An 18,910-nucleotide genomic window follows, 5' to 3' on the forward strand; every position below is an offset into this window, starting at 1 on the left:
TGTCTTAGAAATGGTGCACATTTTACAATTGAGCAAAATGCTTTGGTGTATTAGGCATGAGTCTAAACAGGTACCTTACAATATGGTAGAAAAGTTTTGAACGTTGCATTATGTTGCTAAAATATACACAGTCTGATTATTAAAATGGTAGCTAAATATGTTTTTGTTCTTTTGGTACTGTACAACAAACACTGCAGATAGTACAAACTTGTATTGGTCTTCCTATATTTCTGCCAGGCCCACTAATGGGGAAAATTGTAATTTGAAAAATACATTTTCCAATAATCTTTCTAACCATCTTTAGTTGGCACCTAAAATCTCACAATTAGGTACTACAGTAGTAGATGCTGTTTTGAATGTCTTTTTTTTTTCTTTCATTTCTTGGGTATGCAGATTCAGAACGCTCCCAGAAACTTGGGATGGATGAATTTATAGCTGCTGACCCCTGTAAGTGTATGCACACTGCCCTGTTTCAAGTGCTTCAGAAGCAGACTCTGCAACACAGAATGAACGATTCCTTTTCTTGTCTGGTGAGTACAAAGCAGTGGGAGAGAAAAAAGGGTGCCAAATTGCTGTTATGAAGTCGTCCTCACCTCCAGGATCTCTTAATAGTCATACCCTGGTTAGGATAAAGGGTTATAATCAATTGGTTTCAAATATGAAATGATATTCTCCAAGGCTACTGCTGTGCCACTCAATAGAAAAGATAATAGACTCAGGCTGCCTCTAAACTGTGGTTTATTACTTCTCCAAAGAGCTCAATGAGGGCAGAAGGCTTAATTATAGACAGAAGACTAGATTTACTAACACCGGTACTGGCATTTGAAGGTGCAGAATGGATCCACCAGATGTCAGACATTGTGTAATGTTTTCTTTTGTTTTAGATTTACAAACTAAGAAAATATGGTCAAATCTGCAGAAATACAATTTATGTGTTATTTTGGCCACTAAACAATGTTTGCAGCCATTTGGTTTTGCAAAAAAAAAAAAAAAAAAATGAATGTTAAGTTTGTGTCTTGTTTACAGTTTTTAATCAAAGCTCCTATACTAATATGACAAAATGTTTTTCGTTTTACAAGCAAATATGAAGCGATCACACCAGTTGAGTGTGACATATACTGTAATGATAAAGCAGACTTGCTGTACCTCCCTTATGCGGACAAAATATCCCAAGCTTTTGGGATATACGTTCCAAACAACAGTTGTGTGACCCTGTTACCTTTACACAAGAAAGCAAAGCAATCAGAATATTTTGTTGACTTTATTCGTTTCATCACTGCAATGGGAAAAGCTGTTCATTTTCCCGAGATAGCAGTGTAAAGTAATTAAGGCATGCTGTATACTGCTTTAGGAAATTGAACTTTTGCTATCTACCTTCACTGTAACTTTATAGATACACTATAAGAAGCATTTTACTTAAATGGTTTTGTTTTGTATGTCTGTAGACATTGTAGCTTGCATGGTTGTAGATAACAGTTTTAATGAGAGCAAAATTATGTATTGCAAGTGACTGTGTGGGCACTGCCTTTGAACTGATGTCATGTAATACAAATATTTAGCTTATTGGGTAGTGCATTTAGCCACAGGAAAAGCCTCAAGGTAGATTTAGGGAATCTGTGGAAAGCAATTGTCACATTTCTAAAAATCATCCCAACTGAGAATCCCTAGGGATGGGAATCTTCTTTTCCCTGACAGATTCACATGAGCGTTATCCCTAAATCAGGAAATGTTGAGGGATGTCATGCACAGCTCTAATGTAATTATACATGTTCAATGTTCTAGCCTCTCTCTTAATAGCTGATTTACCTTGTGAGACATACCTCCTCTTTTGTTTGCAATATAGAGTGCAATTAAATGCTAATGAATTAGAAATGATTTACCTCTAGACTTCAAAAGAATCATTCTTAATTAAGTAAAATAGTCCTCTTTCCAATTACAGTACATGTACCTAATATAGACCATTTGAAGTGTGTAATTCTAAAACACAATTTAATAGAGGCCTTTAATACCGTATGCAAGAAAAACATTTTTACCATTATGAAATTTAGTATAACAAAATTTAAATAAATAATATTGCCAACAAGGCACATGTTTCCTGTTTGATCCTGTTAAATTCAACATCTCCATCCTTAAAATACTGCAATAATGACATTTTGTTATTGTTAAAACAGGCCACCAGAAATGTAGAGGACTGTGTACAAATAGCTGCTGTTTTATGTGAAACTATTTACCAAATTCTATTTATGAATAATAGTTTTTTTTAAATGTATTTTAAAATTTTTTTTTATTTAATTTCATTGTTAACACCCATAAAATAAAATACATTGAAAAAAATGTTTGTTACTTGTTTTAAACTGTTATGTACAGAGGCCATTTCACACAGAAATGTATACTGCTGTAGATTATGCATCGTAGATATTTAGGCAGCGTTCAAAACAAATACTGTACTCAAAAGAAGCATCATTTTCAAACACAGCCTGTCAGATATTATTTTTCACTTTGAATATAAGCCCAATGCTGTGATTGCCTAATCAGTTTAAATACTTTGTACTTTTCTTGCAAAAATGCAAGCTGACATATATGTCTTTTAATCTTTAAACATAATTAACATTCAGAAACAGATGGGATGATTGCCATTACACGTTCCTTCTCCATGTAATCCACTCCACTTAATCCCTATATTTAATGAACTTGTGTAAATATGAATATTTTCTGTTTCTAAATAGGGAGAAATAAGGACAATATCTTCCTGTTTTGCTGGTTTTTGTGCAAATGTAATTAAATGTTAATTAAACAGCATTCCATTTAACAGCTCTGTAAACAGCAGGGTGTCTTAAAACCATGTTATACATAAAAAGATCACCAGTTAACTATAATTATTGTAATAATTAGAATGTTTTTCAATTTATAAAGTTCCTTTTTGGGTTTAATGCCAATGCACCGAGGTTTTGAATAATTCCTAACAAAAAAAAAGACATGGTACTCAAGCTGAGTTCAGGCAATTACTGTTTTAATGTTGGTAACTGCATGGGCAGCAATGAACAAATATGGTTTATCTTTCAAGGCAATAATAAACTTGAAATGCAATTATTTCTGTCTATAAAAGACCTTTCTTTTGATTTTTTTTTCTTCACAGTAGTATATAGAGGGAATATAATTTTTGTTTGTTTTGTTTCTGTTTACAGATATTAAATCTGAATGTAAAAAAAAAAGTGCTGTAAACATTAAATTATGCTTCCAGAGCAGATTGTTTATACATGTATCACATGTTGGCTGGCAGCAATGTGAAACAGCTCCTATCAGTCAGTCCTTACAAAGGTCTTTTCTAATAAAATCCATCTAATACCACATGAACTTCCACCAGGCCAATAAACCCTGCTCTTCAAACTCATGTTTACATTTGATACAGTGCTGATAGTTTTCTTTAACAATTTACAGCTGTGACTTGACATTGAGTGTGGCTATATTTGATAAATATATGTTGATATTGCTGTAATACCTGGTTTTGCATGCAATGCATGTTTAGGATACAAACAAACAAACAAAAAAAATTCTATGAATTGTATTTGAGTTCTGTTTACACCAAAAGCATTCATAGCATAGTCTACTAGATTGTATACTAGACTTCTAAGCCTGAAAATAAAAGCATACAAACAGTCAGGCTCTTTTCCCATGTTAGTACTGAGGTGCGTGCTTGTAATGCCCCAGAAGGTATTTGTCTGTGCTCCTACAACAAACAACTATTTTGCAAGGTTGTGACACTAGTCTTGTTGGCCTCAAGCAGCAGCATATTTACATTAATAGTGAAATCCCTAAGGCTAATGGACAGCACACCAGGTTTGTGGGCTAGCTAAGTGTTTCAACAATGTTGGAATGAAGCTCCGATTACTCCCTTCCATTGTAGGCTTATATATTTATGGGATTTAAGTGTCCCAACCGAATGAGGTAATTTGAATATAATATGGAACTATCAGCCTTTTTCACAAAGCTTTAAGTCATGTTTTGATGGATATTATATTATTGTTAACAAGACCACCAATAGTCTAGAATGGTTTAATGAATATCAAACTTCATAAAATCAAACTTCATTTAATCCATCAAAGGAGACTTTTTAAAAAGTTCTTTACATGACTCGTGGGGTTAAATGACACTAATAAGGAATTCATAAATTTAAACCCTAACAATAGAACAACAATCTTTTTTTTGTACAAAACACCTGCAGAGATTGCTTTTAAGAGATTGAGCAAACATTTAGTCGAGCGTGACAGAGAAAACTGCGATCCTATTTGGTTTCTGAAGCACTCTCGTGCTCCTGCAAAGTAATCTCTTATTACTGGGTGCTGACCATTACATCTTTTTGGCAGAATTTTTTGCCCGCCCCTATGTGTATTTTGTGTTATATGTTGTTTGGTTAATGTTGGTGTATAGTCATTTGTACACGGGATATAAACAGGTCTGTGTAACACGAGTGTTTAAAATGTATATTTGTATTTAGGCACGAGGATTGCACAGCACTTCACGTGCAAGTAAAAAGTAAGAATATATGAGCACGGGGAATTGGATTTTATTAATTCACATACAGTTGTACTGCGACTCCAATTGAATGATTGATTAGCAATCGAGTCTCGGTACAGCTGCATAAAAGCAACATGTTTTCACTCACTCGGGGTTGTTGTGGAGAACGGGATTGGAGACGGAAGTAAAAATAATAAGAATAATTGTAATCGTTAATAATAGAAGCTCACCGTGTTTTGTCTGTATAGTCAGTTTTGTTTGTCTTTTTGTTTTGGCGACAAGTGCCATGTCCTGTGTCTTGTTTGTCTTTGCAACCTTTTATTTTCTGCTTATATAAATTATTAAATGCTGAGCGAAACCATTCACTCAGCTCCACCAAACTCCACCTCTCTTTTTGTTTATTTCCTGGTTCCTGTTTCTGGTCTGACGTCCCCCACTCCGGCCGTCTTTGTGACACTTACCAATAGAAGTATTGGCCTTAGGAGTTTCCGAGTGGCACTTCTGGTAAAGGCACGGGTCACAGGTTTGAGTCCAGGCTATTCTTTTGCCGACTGTAGACAGGAGCTCCCAGGGGGCAGTGCACCAGTGGCTGAGCGCCGCCCGTGAGGGAGGGCTCAAGTTAGCCAAGGCGTCCTCTGCTCACCACAGTCCAGCGACCAGTGCAGTCTGGCCAGGTGCCTGCGGGCTTGCCTGTAAGCTGCCCAGTGCTGTGGTGTGAAAAAAAGCGGTCGGCTGATGGCACATGCTTTGGAGGACAGAGTGTATTCGTCTTCAATGCTCCAGAGTCAGCGCAGGGGTGGTAGCTGTGAAGTGAGCCTAAGAATAATTGGATATGCCAAATTGGGAGAAAATAATAAAATAATTAGTGATTAATAAATTTAAATAAAAATAAATAAAATTAAAAAAGGAAGTATTGACCTGATGTCTGAAACCTTACCAACCTTGGTTTGATCTACATAAAGTGCAGCAAATGTTAAAGCCTGTGTCCTTGGAGCTGATGAACAGTATTACTCAATTTCAGACAGATCCTTTTCAATATTAATGAATATTTCTCTTTCTTGTCTCTGTTTTGACAATAGCCGCATTCGCTGCGGTCTACTGAAGATCTGTTAGGATTTAAAATAATGGAACTTCTGTGTTGTTTGGGTGTATTTTAAGAAAAGAGTGTGGTCTATTATATATTTGTAGTTGCTAGCCATTTTGAGGAACAACTCTTGGTTGGGCAATTGTAAAATCTAGTCCATCAAACCCATTATAATAATAACAATACTATTCTAACTTGTAAAATAATATTTCAATAAAGACAAGGTTAAAAAAATAGTACTCCAGTAAACAATATCTGTTTTTCCTTGTGATGTTTTTTTTTTTTTTTTTTTACTGAAATCCTTACACATACCATATAAATGCTTTTTTTTTTTTTTTACATGGTACTACATAGCATGTTTATAGATCATGTCATTATTTTACAATGTTAGTACAACAAATACATTTGTAATGCGACAATTGAAGATTTGTCACTGGATGTTAATTGTCTCTGTTTAGGGCTGGTTCAGTCCTGGCCAGGTGTTTGTACTGGATGAATACTGTGCTCGATATGGAGTACGGGGCTGCCATCGACACCTCTGTTACCTCAAAGAGCTCACTGAGTATGCAGAGAACAGTGCTGTGATTGACCCCACCTTGCTTCATTACAGCTTTGCCTTCTGTGCTTCTCACGTTCATGGAAACAGGTAACTTAATATCCTAACACTCACTGGAAATCAATAGCCTATATTCAGAGAATGGGTAGACATTTTCTTTGTCACTAATACACACCTTTTGTTTAGCTGTTTTTTATTGAGTGCTTGATTGACATGGAAAAAAAATGCTTTGAATTTTTACAAATAAGCAAATTACATTCTTTTGTGTTAAAATGTATTCTGTAGCTGCATTTTAATTAGTTAAACTTGGGACTAATCATAACAAGATTGTATGACAATTCCTAGTGTTTGTCAGTAATTTTAATAATTTCATTGTTAACTGTTTAATACTTGCAGAATAGTATCAAATCATCTGATGTAACCTTTTGAATTATTTCTTTATTGTTTTTTTGTTGTTTTGCACAATAAGATCTTCCCTCTCTGTTTCCCTTTATTTTGTATTAGACTCACAGAGAAAATAAATATAAGGGAGTATTTAACTCCCTGGGGAGTGTAAGTTCCACAGTATATGCCTGGTGGTTTGAGTTTTTGTTTGGCTAAATATGCCCAATTGATCAACATGAGTTAGTCTGATGAGCGCAGTCTGTAGGAATTTCAGCCTTTCAGGACATAGAACAAATGGTGCAAATTTAAGACTGTTCATGTGACATTTTAAACTATTATTATTATTATTATTATTATTATTATTATTATTATTATTATTATTATTATTATTATTATTATTATTGTTGTTGTTGTTGTTGTTGTTACAAACAACAAATATAATCAGACTGTTTATCAAAGCACATTTAGTACAGTTATTACCCAACTTAAAATAGTTTAAATGTTACTTTAGGATTTGTAATAAAATAATAATTGTTTAAGTTTGTCAGGGAAGGGAAGTAATGGTATGCGTTCTAGGTTAAATAATTATTTTAAAGGATTTATCAGCCACATTTTAAAAGAATAAAATCATGCACATTAAATCTTATGTGACAGGGTAGCATCACCGTCCAGGCTGGCTACCGGCAGGAAAGAGACTCAGAGACAGAAAGCTGCAGTTTAAGCGCTGGTGCGCACGTTTATTTCGCAAACACAGACACATAAAAAGGAACAAAGTAAACACGGCACGTGGGCCAAAATAAAAGGTTTAAACAAAAGAGTAACTCTGGATTCTGGTGGATGGGTTGTGGTGGAGCTGGTCTCCTCGCCCCCTCCTTTTTTTTAGAAAAAAGAATTGTGTTTAAAGCATTGTCCTTTTTAACGAACATTATTAAGTGCTCTTTTCTAATAATGGTCCAGTGTGGTGGTGGTGGTGGTGGTTGTTGTTGTTGTTGTTGTTGTTCTTCTTCTTCTTCTTCTTCTTCTTCTTCTTCTTCTTCTTCTTCTTCTTCTTCTTCTTCTTCTTCTTCTTCGTGCACATAGTAGATGATCATTTTCCTTTAAACTTCAGTGTTTTATAGTAGTATTATACAGAGTGGTGGCACGAGAACCATGTATAATAAGATTAGATTCTGGCGTGAGACCAGTATATAATTAGATTGTTTATGTATAATAATGTTGATAATAAAAGTGTTAACCTCCAATTTTAAAAACTACCACCAGTACATGCACATAGCAAAACACCGTCAATACTAAAACAAACAACAATGGCTCAATATAAAGTTTTGTGTGCAGAAGACTAGGAGAAATTTGTGGATGAGCAGAATGACGCAAGTTCTCTTGATAAAATAATAAGCAACATACATTTAGTAAGAAATGACCTCAGCCACATGCCCTCCATGGGATGTTAGGCAGTGTAGACTGATGGCTCTCAGAAAACACAGGCTCTTGAGTGATGAGGAAGTCATCCCACTCCACCCTCCAGAAAAAGTCAAGCAAAATTTCTACTCCAATTCTTAGTAATAATACATATCGTTTTTTTCCAGTGCTCCCCCGCCATTGCATCCAAAAAGATTTCGGAATGAAAAAAAAAACATACAGTTTTTTTTTTTAATTCTGTTTTGCAGTCTTATTCTAAAAACTTCTTCAGTTGCTTAAAATAAACACTGCTAGTTCTACAATTTCTGTCTTCTGTGTCACCAAATAATATAACAAATAATATACCTATACAACCAAATTATTGTTGCCAAGAAACAAGCAGTAGAACTGTGCTTTTAGTGTCTTAGCCTTTTGGTTCTAACAAGTGAGATTTCAGATTTCAGGAAGAAAAGTAGACTTTCTTTCTGTCTTTCCTTCTTTGTTTCCCATGTAAACACAGACAGACAGATTGGATATAAGCAATTTCTTTATGTGTGAGAGGCTCCTGTTGACAGGGGTATTTGTCTGTTGCAGCCCTTCATATGTTCTGGTATCTTTTTCCCTGCCGTTATGTGGCCCATACCAGGTGTCATAGCTACTCCCACCTCAGGTCTTTTTATTTGCCATCTGCTTGTGTTCTACAGTAAGGCCTTTAAGGGGTGGGTTGGGGGGAGAGGAAACTGTGAATCATTTATCAGCTATAATTTTTTAACTGTAATTAAAACAGGGGGGGTTTCAAGTAGGACACCAATTACAAACCAGTCCAATTAACTCAAGGAGTGAGGAGAGGATAATAGCCTTCCCAAGTTATTAGTGTTAGTACAAAAGCATATGTATTATAATGACCTTGTGCTTACAGAGTGTGTCTTTAAAGAAAATAATTGCATTGCTGCACATTTAAAAAGGCATGATAATTATTTAATTAAAAAAGAAAATGAACTTAGATTGTTATTAAACCTGAAGTTCAAGGCTTTTCAATAAAACAGGACACATTCTGGAACCTGAATTGAAATGAGCATGTTTACGTTTTTCAAATATGTGTATTCTATATATTCGTCAACTGATTAATGGTCTATTATATATCAATTCTATGCTACCTCGTATTTGATAGCTCACCATTGCCAATATCCTTTTATTGCAGTAGCAAAGCTACGAGATGCAGATACAAATAGGATTGTGACAGGCGTGCTGGAATCCAATTATTTGTAATATAGTTTTGTGAGAGTACTTAATCTAATTTCTGGTCAAATATGTAATACAATTTAGAATGTTTGTGCTGATTAACCTTTTTGTTTGTTTCTGCTGTACCACATCTAATTACAAAAATTGCTCTAAAATAGTCAAATCGACTCATTTTGGGGAATAAAAACGATTTTATAAACCATGAAAAGGTTCAATTATCTTTTAGGTTATTTTTGCATGATTCAGTTTATTCTGCAAAACAATTTTCTTGGTTTTAGGGTGAATGCTTTTCAGTTTAAAACTACATGTACTAATTAATTTAGGGTAATATCCTCAAAATCGACTAAGATAGTCATGGAATACAGCTGTGTACTAATGGCACGTGGCCTTAGTATAGCAGCCATATTAGGTTGGAGCTCAAGATCAAATTCACCAGAATATTTTCCTCCAAATATGAAGTCTGAAATGCAATTTGAGATATGAGGTGGTGCCAGTGCAATGTGTATGTGAGAATCACATACCTGTAGGTTTGATTTGTCATTTTTAATTGCCACAAGCTACTGCTAGTGATACTATATTTTTATTTGATCTGAACTGTAAAGTATCCCTTTCAGTTATTATTATTATTATTATTATTATTATTATTATTATTATTATTATTATTATTATTATTATTATTAATAATATTTATTTTTCAAATCTACTCTATTCAAAAGTTTAGTCTATATTTCAATACGGCTACCCCTCATATTTCACAAAAATCGAATGTAGAAGCTTTTTTGACCTTGTTATCTGTATTTTATAGTAAACTAATACAATCTTACTTTAGGGTTTCTGTAACTGATAACACTTAGGTAATGTAACTGAAAAGGTGAAGCTTCGCTTTATCTCCCAGTATTCGAGAAATAGAGACCTGAGCATATGATATGACAGTTTTGTTTCAGACATGATGGCAAACCGACAGAGTAAAGTGACAGATTCCCCGGAAGTGACTGAGAGGAGCTGTAGCGCAGGTTGACAGGAGTGACATTGTGCAAGCTTACCTTTCTCACTTGTCACTTTCTGTACCTATAGCGCTCTCTGTCGTATCTGTCACTTGCTATGGGGAAGCTACATATGACAGAACTATTTACCCCATCCCTTCAGGCTTCAATCCCCCCTGACATTCAACCATGAAGGTGAAATGTACTTAAACATTGCAGCACTTCCATCCATAGCTGTCAATCTTTTAAGGGGATGTGACATGTACTAGACCTAAAGAGAAGAAAAAATAATAGTAACTCGCATTTGCTCATTCACATCAGATTTATTTAAGTTGCTGTTTTGCTAATATTACATCAGATTCTTCTTGGTTTGATTTTGTTGTTGCTGAAACCATCACTTCAGAGTTTATGGATGTCTCACAGCCATTGGAACTGAAGGATTCAAATAATAGTAATAATAAAAATGAACTAAGATTCAGTAACCCTTGCCCTTTAAACGCAGCTGAAGAAGAGGAAGGTAATTCCTCTATCTAAGCAGCTGATTAACTTGTCACGACCCTCTCAACGCCAGGCCAGTATTATCCGTGCTCAAACATAGGTGCTTCATTTCATTAGGACAATACAGTTGTTCCTGACCTGTTGTCTTGTTCTAGTGAACTCTGCAGTGGAGGATTATGGGAAGTTTGATAGGATTTATGAGTGATGCTTAGACTTTGAAAAGCTACTTATTTTTATGCATACTCAAGATTTTATACCAAATTATTTGATTATGTTTTATGTTGCACAAGTTACATGGTAATGCTTAATTGTACAATACATAGATAGAACCAAACAGGGGTGTAAACATTTCATTCTTTCTTTCTTTCTTTCTTTCTTTCTTTCTTTCTTTCAAAAGAGTCATACCTAATTTCTCTTTTTTGATACAGGTCTTTAGTTCTTTTTAACACACAATTTGAACTGAAAGGAATTGTGTGCAACAGGTAGCATTTTAAGTAATTACCAAAAAAATCTAACAGGGTCACAGTGACAGATTTGAATGTTGATAATGCATTACCATCGTCTTAAAATTCTCTCAATATAACTTTGCTATACAAATATGTGAAAGTGTGATTTACAAGTTGATCTAGCTATTTGTAATGAAAAGAAAACAGCACCACATTTCTATTTATTAAGGTTGTACCAACTATATAAAATAAAAAAAAAAACATGGAATTAAAATGTAGCAGAAGGAAGAAGATGAAATTAAATAAAGGGGGTATGATGCTTGACGTGACAGGTGGGTTAATTGGGTACCACAAAATGATGAAGGTATTCTAAATAATTCTTATTAATTAATTTATTTCTTAAATAACACCAAACTGCTCCGTCTAAAACTGGTAACCTGCTCTTTTGCAAACCTCTGTTCACTGCATGTAGTGACATTTAATACATGGTTAATAAACCACTTAAGTAAAAGATTGGAGTGGAAATTAATAGGCAATACTTAAACCTGCTGCTCTACAGGGCATATCAAAATGGCGTTTTGGGGAAAAATATGCTGTTAAAGGTATTGTGTGCTGTAAAAAACATTAAAAACCTGGTTGTTTTTTGTCAAGGTTGGGGTTATGGGCTGTCACTATTGTTCTGATTTATTATGTTTTTTTTTTGGTTTGCATAGATAATGCATTCAATGTACAGATAGATATATGTTATACACAGTTGATTACTGATGTGTGAGAAACCATTGTATCTGTGACCTTTGTGTAATATTTCTCCTGTGGTGGAGTAACTGCAGATTTAGAGGGCTTTATTTCACAGCAGGCTGTTTGCAATGAGGAGGGCTAAGCAGGGAGCTTCCACTTTAAGATTGCATGAAAAGAGATTTACTTTTCAGTCTGTGCAAATGCTCAGAAAATCCCCCAACCGCATTGCACCTCTTAGCTTACAAAGTTCACATCATGTGCAGGTCTTTCTAAGGAAAGAATACGAAATCGCTTTCCTTTTCTTTGGCTTGGATTAGTGTTTCTCAGTCAGTAGGGTTTTTGATTAACTGCAGTTTCAGTGAGAGGAAAAGTGGGTGTTAAGCATAGGTACAAATTAAATGTGGATTTAACTGAAAATCAAAGGTATTTAGGGCAGTGTTTTTTGTACTATGTTCTTTCGCCACTTAACGTATTATTGTAGTTGTATGTGTTATTTTGATCTACATTTTATTGTTACTGATTTAAACATTATTAAGTAATGCATACTACCTTTAAACACAAGCTCAGCTCTTCAAAGAGTACGATTTTGTATACAGTACTGTGGTATATTTCTGCCAGAATGTCAGAAATATTAAAACAAAATAGTCAGTAATATTCAGAATGCCACAATCCTTTCTTCTGTACCAATGCAGTTTCTTTGAATTCATTTTACAGACCTGATGGGATTGGAACAGTGACCACCGAAGAAAAAGAACGATTTGAAGACATAAAAAGCAGACTTTTGTCTCTTCTTGAAAACCAGATTGTCCATTTCAGGTACTTTCTTACACAATATAATGTAGCACATTAACCAGCAATGGACGGACTTGTCAAAAAACTGAAATGCCGTACATTTTAGCGATGAAGGATAAATAGCACAACTGTTGTATTTTGCTCTGTACAGTACAGTGCAATTAGTAGGTTTTTAAGTTCACGAATCAACCCCTACCCCTGTACCTACATAATATAAAATTTTAAATGCAGTGTATGTAGCACACTCCTTTGTGCGTTAGGAACAGACCAGTAAATAGCCTCTCTTAACACAATGGCTTCAGGATTAAAATGTAACTGCTCTCCCAAGTTCAGAACATGAATAGAAGAAAAACACAAAACAGACATTTTAAAATGCATGCTCGGGGTGAATTCATAGAGAGAAATGAAGAAAAAAATTATAAGGTTATACGAATAATTTCTCTCAATTTGTCATCTACCCTCCATGGAGTAGGCATATTCATTTAATATAGAAAGAAAAAACAAGATGTATATTTTGAGAAGATGAAATGCTAGTTAACATTGAGCCTCTTTATTTAATCTATTTGTAACAGGATTAATCTCCCTTGTTTGTTGCTTCTGTTTTTTGCGTATCATAAATTGTGAAGAGCTCCTTAGGACACTTTCAGTGGAGGCCCCCATGGATTGGAATCAGGGAATGTAATGTTGGGATCAGCAACATTCATTCATAAACAGCCTCTCGCCAACAGGCTAATGGGAGTAAACAATAGGATAAAGAGTGTATGGATTATGTAAATATCTTGAGAAGGACCAGGCTGTAGGAGGGAAATACAACAGCAAAAACATGTAGCTCATTTGAAAAAAAAAAGGATTAGGGGCAACACACTGATGCTGATTAAGGCTATGTTGCTAATTTGTTAATACCCCCAAGGGACAGCGTTGGAGTGTCAGCACATGGAAAAATAATAGGTACAAGTGAAAGACCCTTCAATAGATAAAATCTGCACCTGCCCACATAGTTTCTGAATTTAAAGCTTTTAAATTAATATATTTTAGACCAGGGGTTCCCAAACTTTTTAAACCAAGGCCACCTGTTCAGCTGCATTGGGCACTATGGCCCACAATTAGCACTCCTTGGGAAAATGTCAAATTAAAAACATTTGTTATGTTTAAACCTGTAACAGTATAAATAAACCTAATCTAAACTGTCCTTTATTCATTTTAATTAATGTTGTGAGTAAAAAAAAAATTGAAACACTTTTATTAATTTATTTACATTTTAGTAAATAAATTAAATTGCAAAAACTAAACAGACATTTTTGTCAAACCTTTAAATTAGGCACCTTTTGTATAATTGAAAATTTTAGAAATGCTGTTATTTTTCTTGGTCATCTAAACAAGTGCATGTCTCTTATTATTTCCATTCATAAATACCTGAACAGGAATCACTTTTGAGTAAAACCAGTACAACGTGCACAAAAACATATCTCTTATATCCTAATTTCTGAACACTAACTAAAACGTCCAACTGTTACCTCTCATGTTGACCTGTCATGCCTAAAAAAGATGAATGCGCGCAACACAGAGCGAAACAAGAGCCTTGCATAAGTTATTTTTTTCGGCACAGCTCTGTACGACCAAATACAACTTGCAAAATCACATTCAGTTGGCTTGCAACATCCCCCCCCCACCAAAATAAATCACAGAGTGCAGCTCCACCACTTAACCAAAAGAAAGCTTATGAAAATATATCCATATGCAGAGAAATTTGAATCAGTCAAAAAACATTTTTATTATTATTGTTTTCCCAAAAAAAACATGTTCCAGGGTTATTTTAAGATGACTTTGAATGAGCCAGTAATCAATAAAATAATAAATCAATAAATCAATTACCGGTGTGTAGCAAGATTTATCAGTTTGATTAATAACTTGATTTAATATTGAAACATACATCAAAGTGCTCAATATTTTTATAGTTAATAGCTAAGTTACAAAAACATATTCATCATAAGCATGAATTGAATTTTTAAATGAACGTTATCCAGTACAAAAGTTAGTATGAAAATATTTCTACAAAAGAAAAAACCCATTCCACCACCTCAAAACTGAGCCCACAGTATAAATGCATTCAAATTCCTTTAGCTGTCATTTTTGTTCTTTATACTTTATTCTTTATACAAAACCTATTCTTTGCTAACAGATTCGACATATTGTAATTTTATTAATACTCAGCGCACTTTTGACCTCTGCCAGCAGTGTGATCACATGACCTTAACACTGCCCTATTGTCAGAGCTCTCTCTCTACATCCTGCCTACAGGTAGGCAATCTGTTAGCTCGGATTTGTGAATTTCTGCTTTGATTGACAGTCCACCAATACTGCCTTGCTACACTTTGATTTTTCTACAGTTACAGCTGCTGCCCGGACCTGCTTTTCACTATTAATAGAAAAAAAATATATAGAATGTCATTGCTCCCGTGGCCCCCATTAGATGGTACTATACCTATTATTAACCCCTTCACAACAGCCAACATGATTACAATCATAATCCTTTTTGCCATTTCAGTGGCACAGGAGCTGTTTGTGGCCAGTTGGCTTGACATCTGCTGTAGCACTGGGAGATTCAATATATAGTTTAAACTGATCAGGAAAACTATTTTGAAGTAGTCAGGTTTATTGAACAGATTTATAACATCAAATTCATTGGGACAACGTGGTTATTATGACATTATTATGACATTAAATCCCACATTAAATTACATTAGAATTTAATTTAAGATCTGGCACCTGGACTAACTACAACCAGCGTAATTCTGATTGCGATGTTAGAGCATAGGGGCTCTCGCATAGACAGGCAATGGTGATATGCCAGCAGAAGAATGACATGAATTTGACCAAAGACCCAGCTCAATACAATAGAGCAACGCAAAGTTTAAGGGCAGATATGGCACGAGAAGGTTTGCATGAATGACACTGAACGAGAGAATGCAGGTAGGTGCTGTCAGTACTCATGTTTTGAAGTTGCTCTACAAAATAATACTTCAACAATCTATTCATTTGAACTATTTATGATTCATTCTTAATTTCCCAAATAATAAAAAATAATAAAATTCACATTATTTTACAGGTATTGTTTCCCCTTTGGGCGTCCTGAGGGAGCTTTAAAAGCTACACTTTCCTTGCTTGAAAGAGTGAGTATTTTTCTTTTCAATCGTCCTGCATTTCCCCATGTTTTGTTTTGTTTTTGTCACATGGAAAAGAAACAGCTCAGAATACATGGTGATTAAACTAACTTATTGACAGCATTAACCAATTCTTCAGAGTAGGTACTTATTATCTAATTTAAAAGCCATTGTTAGATGAGGATAGAGTACAGCCTAGCGTGCTGGTATCAATTGAAAGTATCTGACTGGGAGATATGCCAATAACCCAATTAAAATAGAAGCCAGCTAAAATGAGTCCCTTGGAATCGACAGAATGCTGATGTTCCAGTAGAAATGTCAACACAATAACACAATGCCCTCTTCATAGTTTAGGTAAGCACTATACTGCCTGTGTGTTTAAATTAAAATGATCTGAAGTTGAAATGAGCCAAGTTGAAATGGTTGTATATTAGTTACAGTGAGGGTCATTTCTTACCACTTATCCAAAGGTTTGATAAGTAAGAAGTCAGTTTAATGATTATCAAACTGTATTTGGTTCATAAAAACATATGTTTAAAATAAATAAATAAATAAATAAATTGTTATTAAAAAAAATAAAAATTAAAAATAGAATAGGTCCATAATCTCCTGAGACTTTTTAAAATATTATAAAGAAACAGTAAGATTAATGGAAGAAAATAAATTGAATTGAGTCTAAGAAAAGTGTTTGATGTAAATCATGCTAATATGTGCTAGCAAATTATTTTGCTCACAGGTCTGCTAATATCCAGTGGTTCTGCAAAACATGCCAGTGTGCGCTCATGAATGATTCTACTTCTAAATCTCCTGTGGGTGGGTGTTTTGGGGGGAAAGCTTTATTTTGTCCACCACAATTATAAAGATGCATGCAAAGTATTTTAGAATCTCTCTCTCTCTCTCTCTCTCTCTCTCTCTCTCTCTCTCTCTCTCTCTCTCTCTCTCTCTCTGCCATTCATTTTTATAGGATTCCAAATCCTGCTACCCTACAATAACACATGAAAATGTCACAAAGGGTCCATGTCGGCAACAGTCTGTTGCTGAGCCCAATGACCGTTTAGTTCAAGTCATACATTTTTTAGTACAGTATGTCAAATGCAGGATTGTTCATGCATTTTGAGGGTGATTTTATACCATTTTTAGTTTTATTAAAATATTAAAGGAAAGATATAATATCTAATGAGTTAAGCTGGAATTTAATGAGGTTGGAAACCCTAGGAGGCTGTGTGGTCCAGTGGTTGAAGAAAAGGGCTTATAACCAGGAGGTCCCTGGTTCAAATCACTGACTCACTGTGTGACCCTAAGAAAGTCACTTAACCTCCTTGTGCTCTGTCTTTCGGGTGAGACATTGTTTTAAGTGACTCAGCAGCTGATGCATAGCTCACACACCCTAGTCTTGAAAGCTCTTTCTGATGGTGGTCCACTATGAAAGGCGATATATAAAAATAAAAATTATTATTATTATATCTGTCTGGTATCTCAAGACAGTAAGAGATGTGCTAAACAGTTGTTTGTATTTTCTTTTTGCAATTAGTATCTTTTTTTAGACTACAGGGGGTGATTGAGGGCAAGGGTTTTTTTTGCACCTGAGCCCATATAAACTCCCCACACAAAGTTTACAGTGAAGGAAGCGAACTGGCTTGATTATTGTTGTCCTCATTATATGTGAAAAGTGCCAATACACCATCACTGCTAAATACGTAGGGCTAGATTTATCATAGTATTTAAAGGCATATCAATGTATTTGTTAATTTTAAGAGTAGCCAAGCGGGAGTTATTTCCTTTGTTAACTTGTGGCTTTTCACATTAACAAAACATGGTCATATGCTACCACTTTGATAAAATCAAATCAAAATGCAACAGGGGGTAAAATTTCAAATTGAAGCCACGTAAATCAAGTAAAGCATTCTGACAAGATGAAGAAAGACACTTTGTGGAAATACTTGTAGAAATTAGATAAGTGCATTACCTATTATATGTGTTACTTGAAGTTTAGTGTAGAAATAAAATGTGAATTTGTAGAATAATTCTTGTTTAAGAAAGTCTGTATTTTAGTGGTGCTCCCATATCTTCAGATTTAGGATGACACCACTGACAGGCATATGAACTAAGAGTATCAGTAATAACAATTTACTGTATATCAATTAATTCCTCTTTCATTAGGTTTTAATGAAGGACATTTCCACCCCTGTGCCGCCTGACGATATGAAGAAAGTGATACGCAAATGTCTCGAGAGAGCTGCTCTGATCAATTACTCCCGACTCACAGAGTACGCTAAAATAGAAGGTTTGTACATTGTGCAGACTTGAAAATGTCAGAAAGAACTAGTAGGTCTATTAACGGAACAGAAGAAGAAAAAGTATTTCTTTTTCTTTCCCCTTTCCTGAAAAAACCTGAGCAAATTCAGCTGCAAGTGTCTCATTAAAATCTCAGCTGGTGAACTACAGAACCTTTTCCTATTCACTAAGCTTATCTGCCTCCTGGGACCCTGCTTGAGTGGGAATCCCTGCATAACACTTCCCTGTTACATTCTTTCTAGCCCTTTTATTATATGAACTCATTCTAGATTAGCTCTCCTTTTTTTTCTTAATAAAAGTTTCCAATTTAAAATTGATCGCTTGAGGGGTTATCATCAATTGTTGGGCGCCAAAGGAAATATTTTTCTAAGAATTCTACTCTGCTCATTTAAATCATTTTGTAAAAATAAATAAATAATAAATAAATAAATCTACAATGAATATTTATTGTATTATACCAATTGTGTTTTTTATGTATATGCCATTCTGCTTTTATTGATAAATATTCATTATCATATTTAATTTGTTTCTGATTTACCAAAGGATAACAATTTAATCAGTTTAATGAAAGATTTTTTTTTTTTTAAACAAGGTTTTTTTATAATGGCTTAGTTACATGTTTTATAACACTGCAATGCTTTAACCATTTAGCAATGTATTATTAACTGTTTACAACATATCCTGTAACTAAACTGTAACAAGACTTGTGGGTGATATATTTAAAGCATTTGCTCTCGTCATTTATTAACTTGTGAAACATGTACAATACTAGAATCAAACTAATGTACTTTTATTTAAGGGCACTTGTTAGGGGAAGTTGT

The 18,910-nt window shown here is 34.5% G+C and overlaps 1 protein-coding gene across 6 annotated transcripts in view; it reads left to right on the forward strand.

The window, feature by feature from the left end:
- The window catches only part of LOC121318323 (calcium-dependent secretion activator 2-like), a 182,665-nt gene that overhangs the window by 117,791 nt on the left and 45,964 nt on the right, over window positions 1-18,910 (forward strand). For all 6 annotated transcript variants that reach the window (XM_041254845.1, XM_041254846.1, XM_041254847.1 and 3 more), the window contains exons 12-16: window positions 394-530; window positions 6,058-6,245; window positions 12,556-12,657; window positions 15,740-15,803; window positions 17,955-18,078. In XM_041254845.1, the coding sequence (XP_041110779.1) occupies window positions 394-530; window positions 6,058-6,245; window positions 12,556-12,657; window positions 15,740-15,803; window positions 17,955-18,078 (615 nt within the window). The remainder of the gene's footprint in view (window positions 1-393; window positions 531-6,057; window positions 6,246-12,555; window positions 12,658-15,739; window positions 15,804-17,954; window positions 18,079-18,910) is intronic.

The sequence above is a fragment of the Polyodon spathula genome, chromosome 7, assembly GCF_017654505.1.
Source record: "Polyodon spathula isolate WHYD16114869_AA chromosome 7, ASM1765450v1, whole genome shotgun sequence".
NCBI lineage: Eukaryota > Metazoa > Chordata > Actinopteri > Acipenseriformes > Polyodontidae > Polyodon > Polyodon spathula.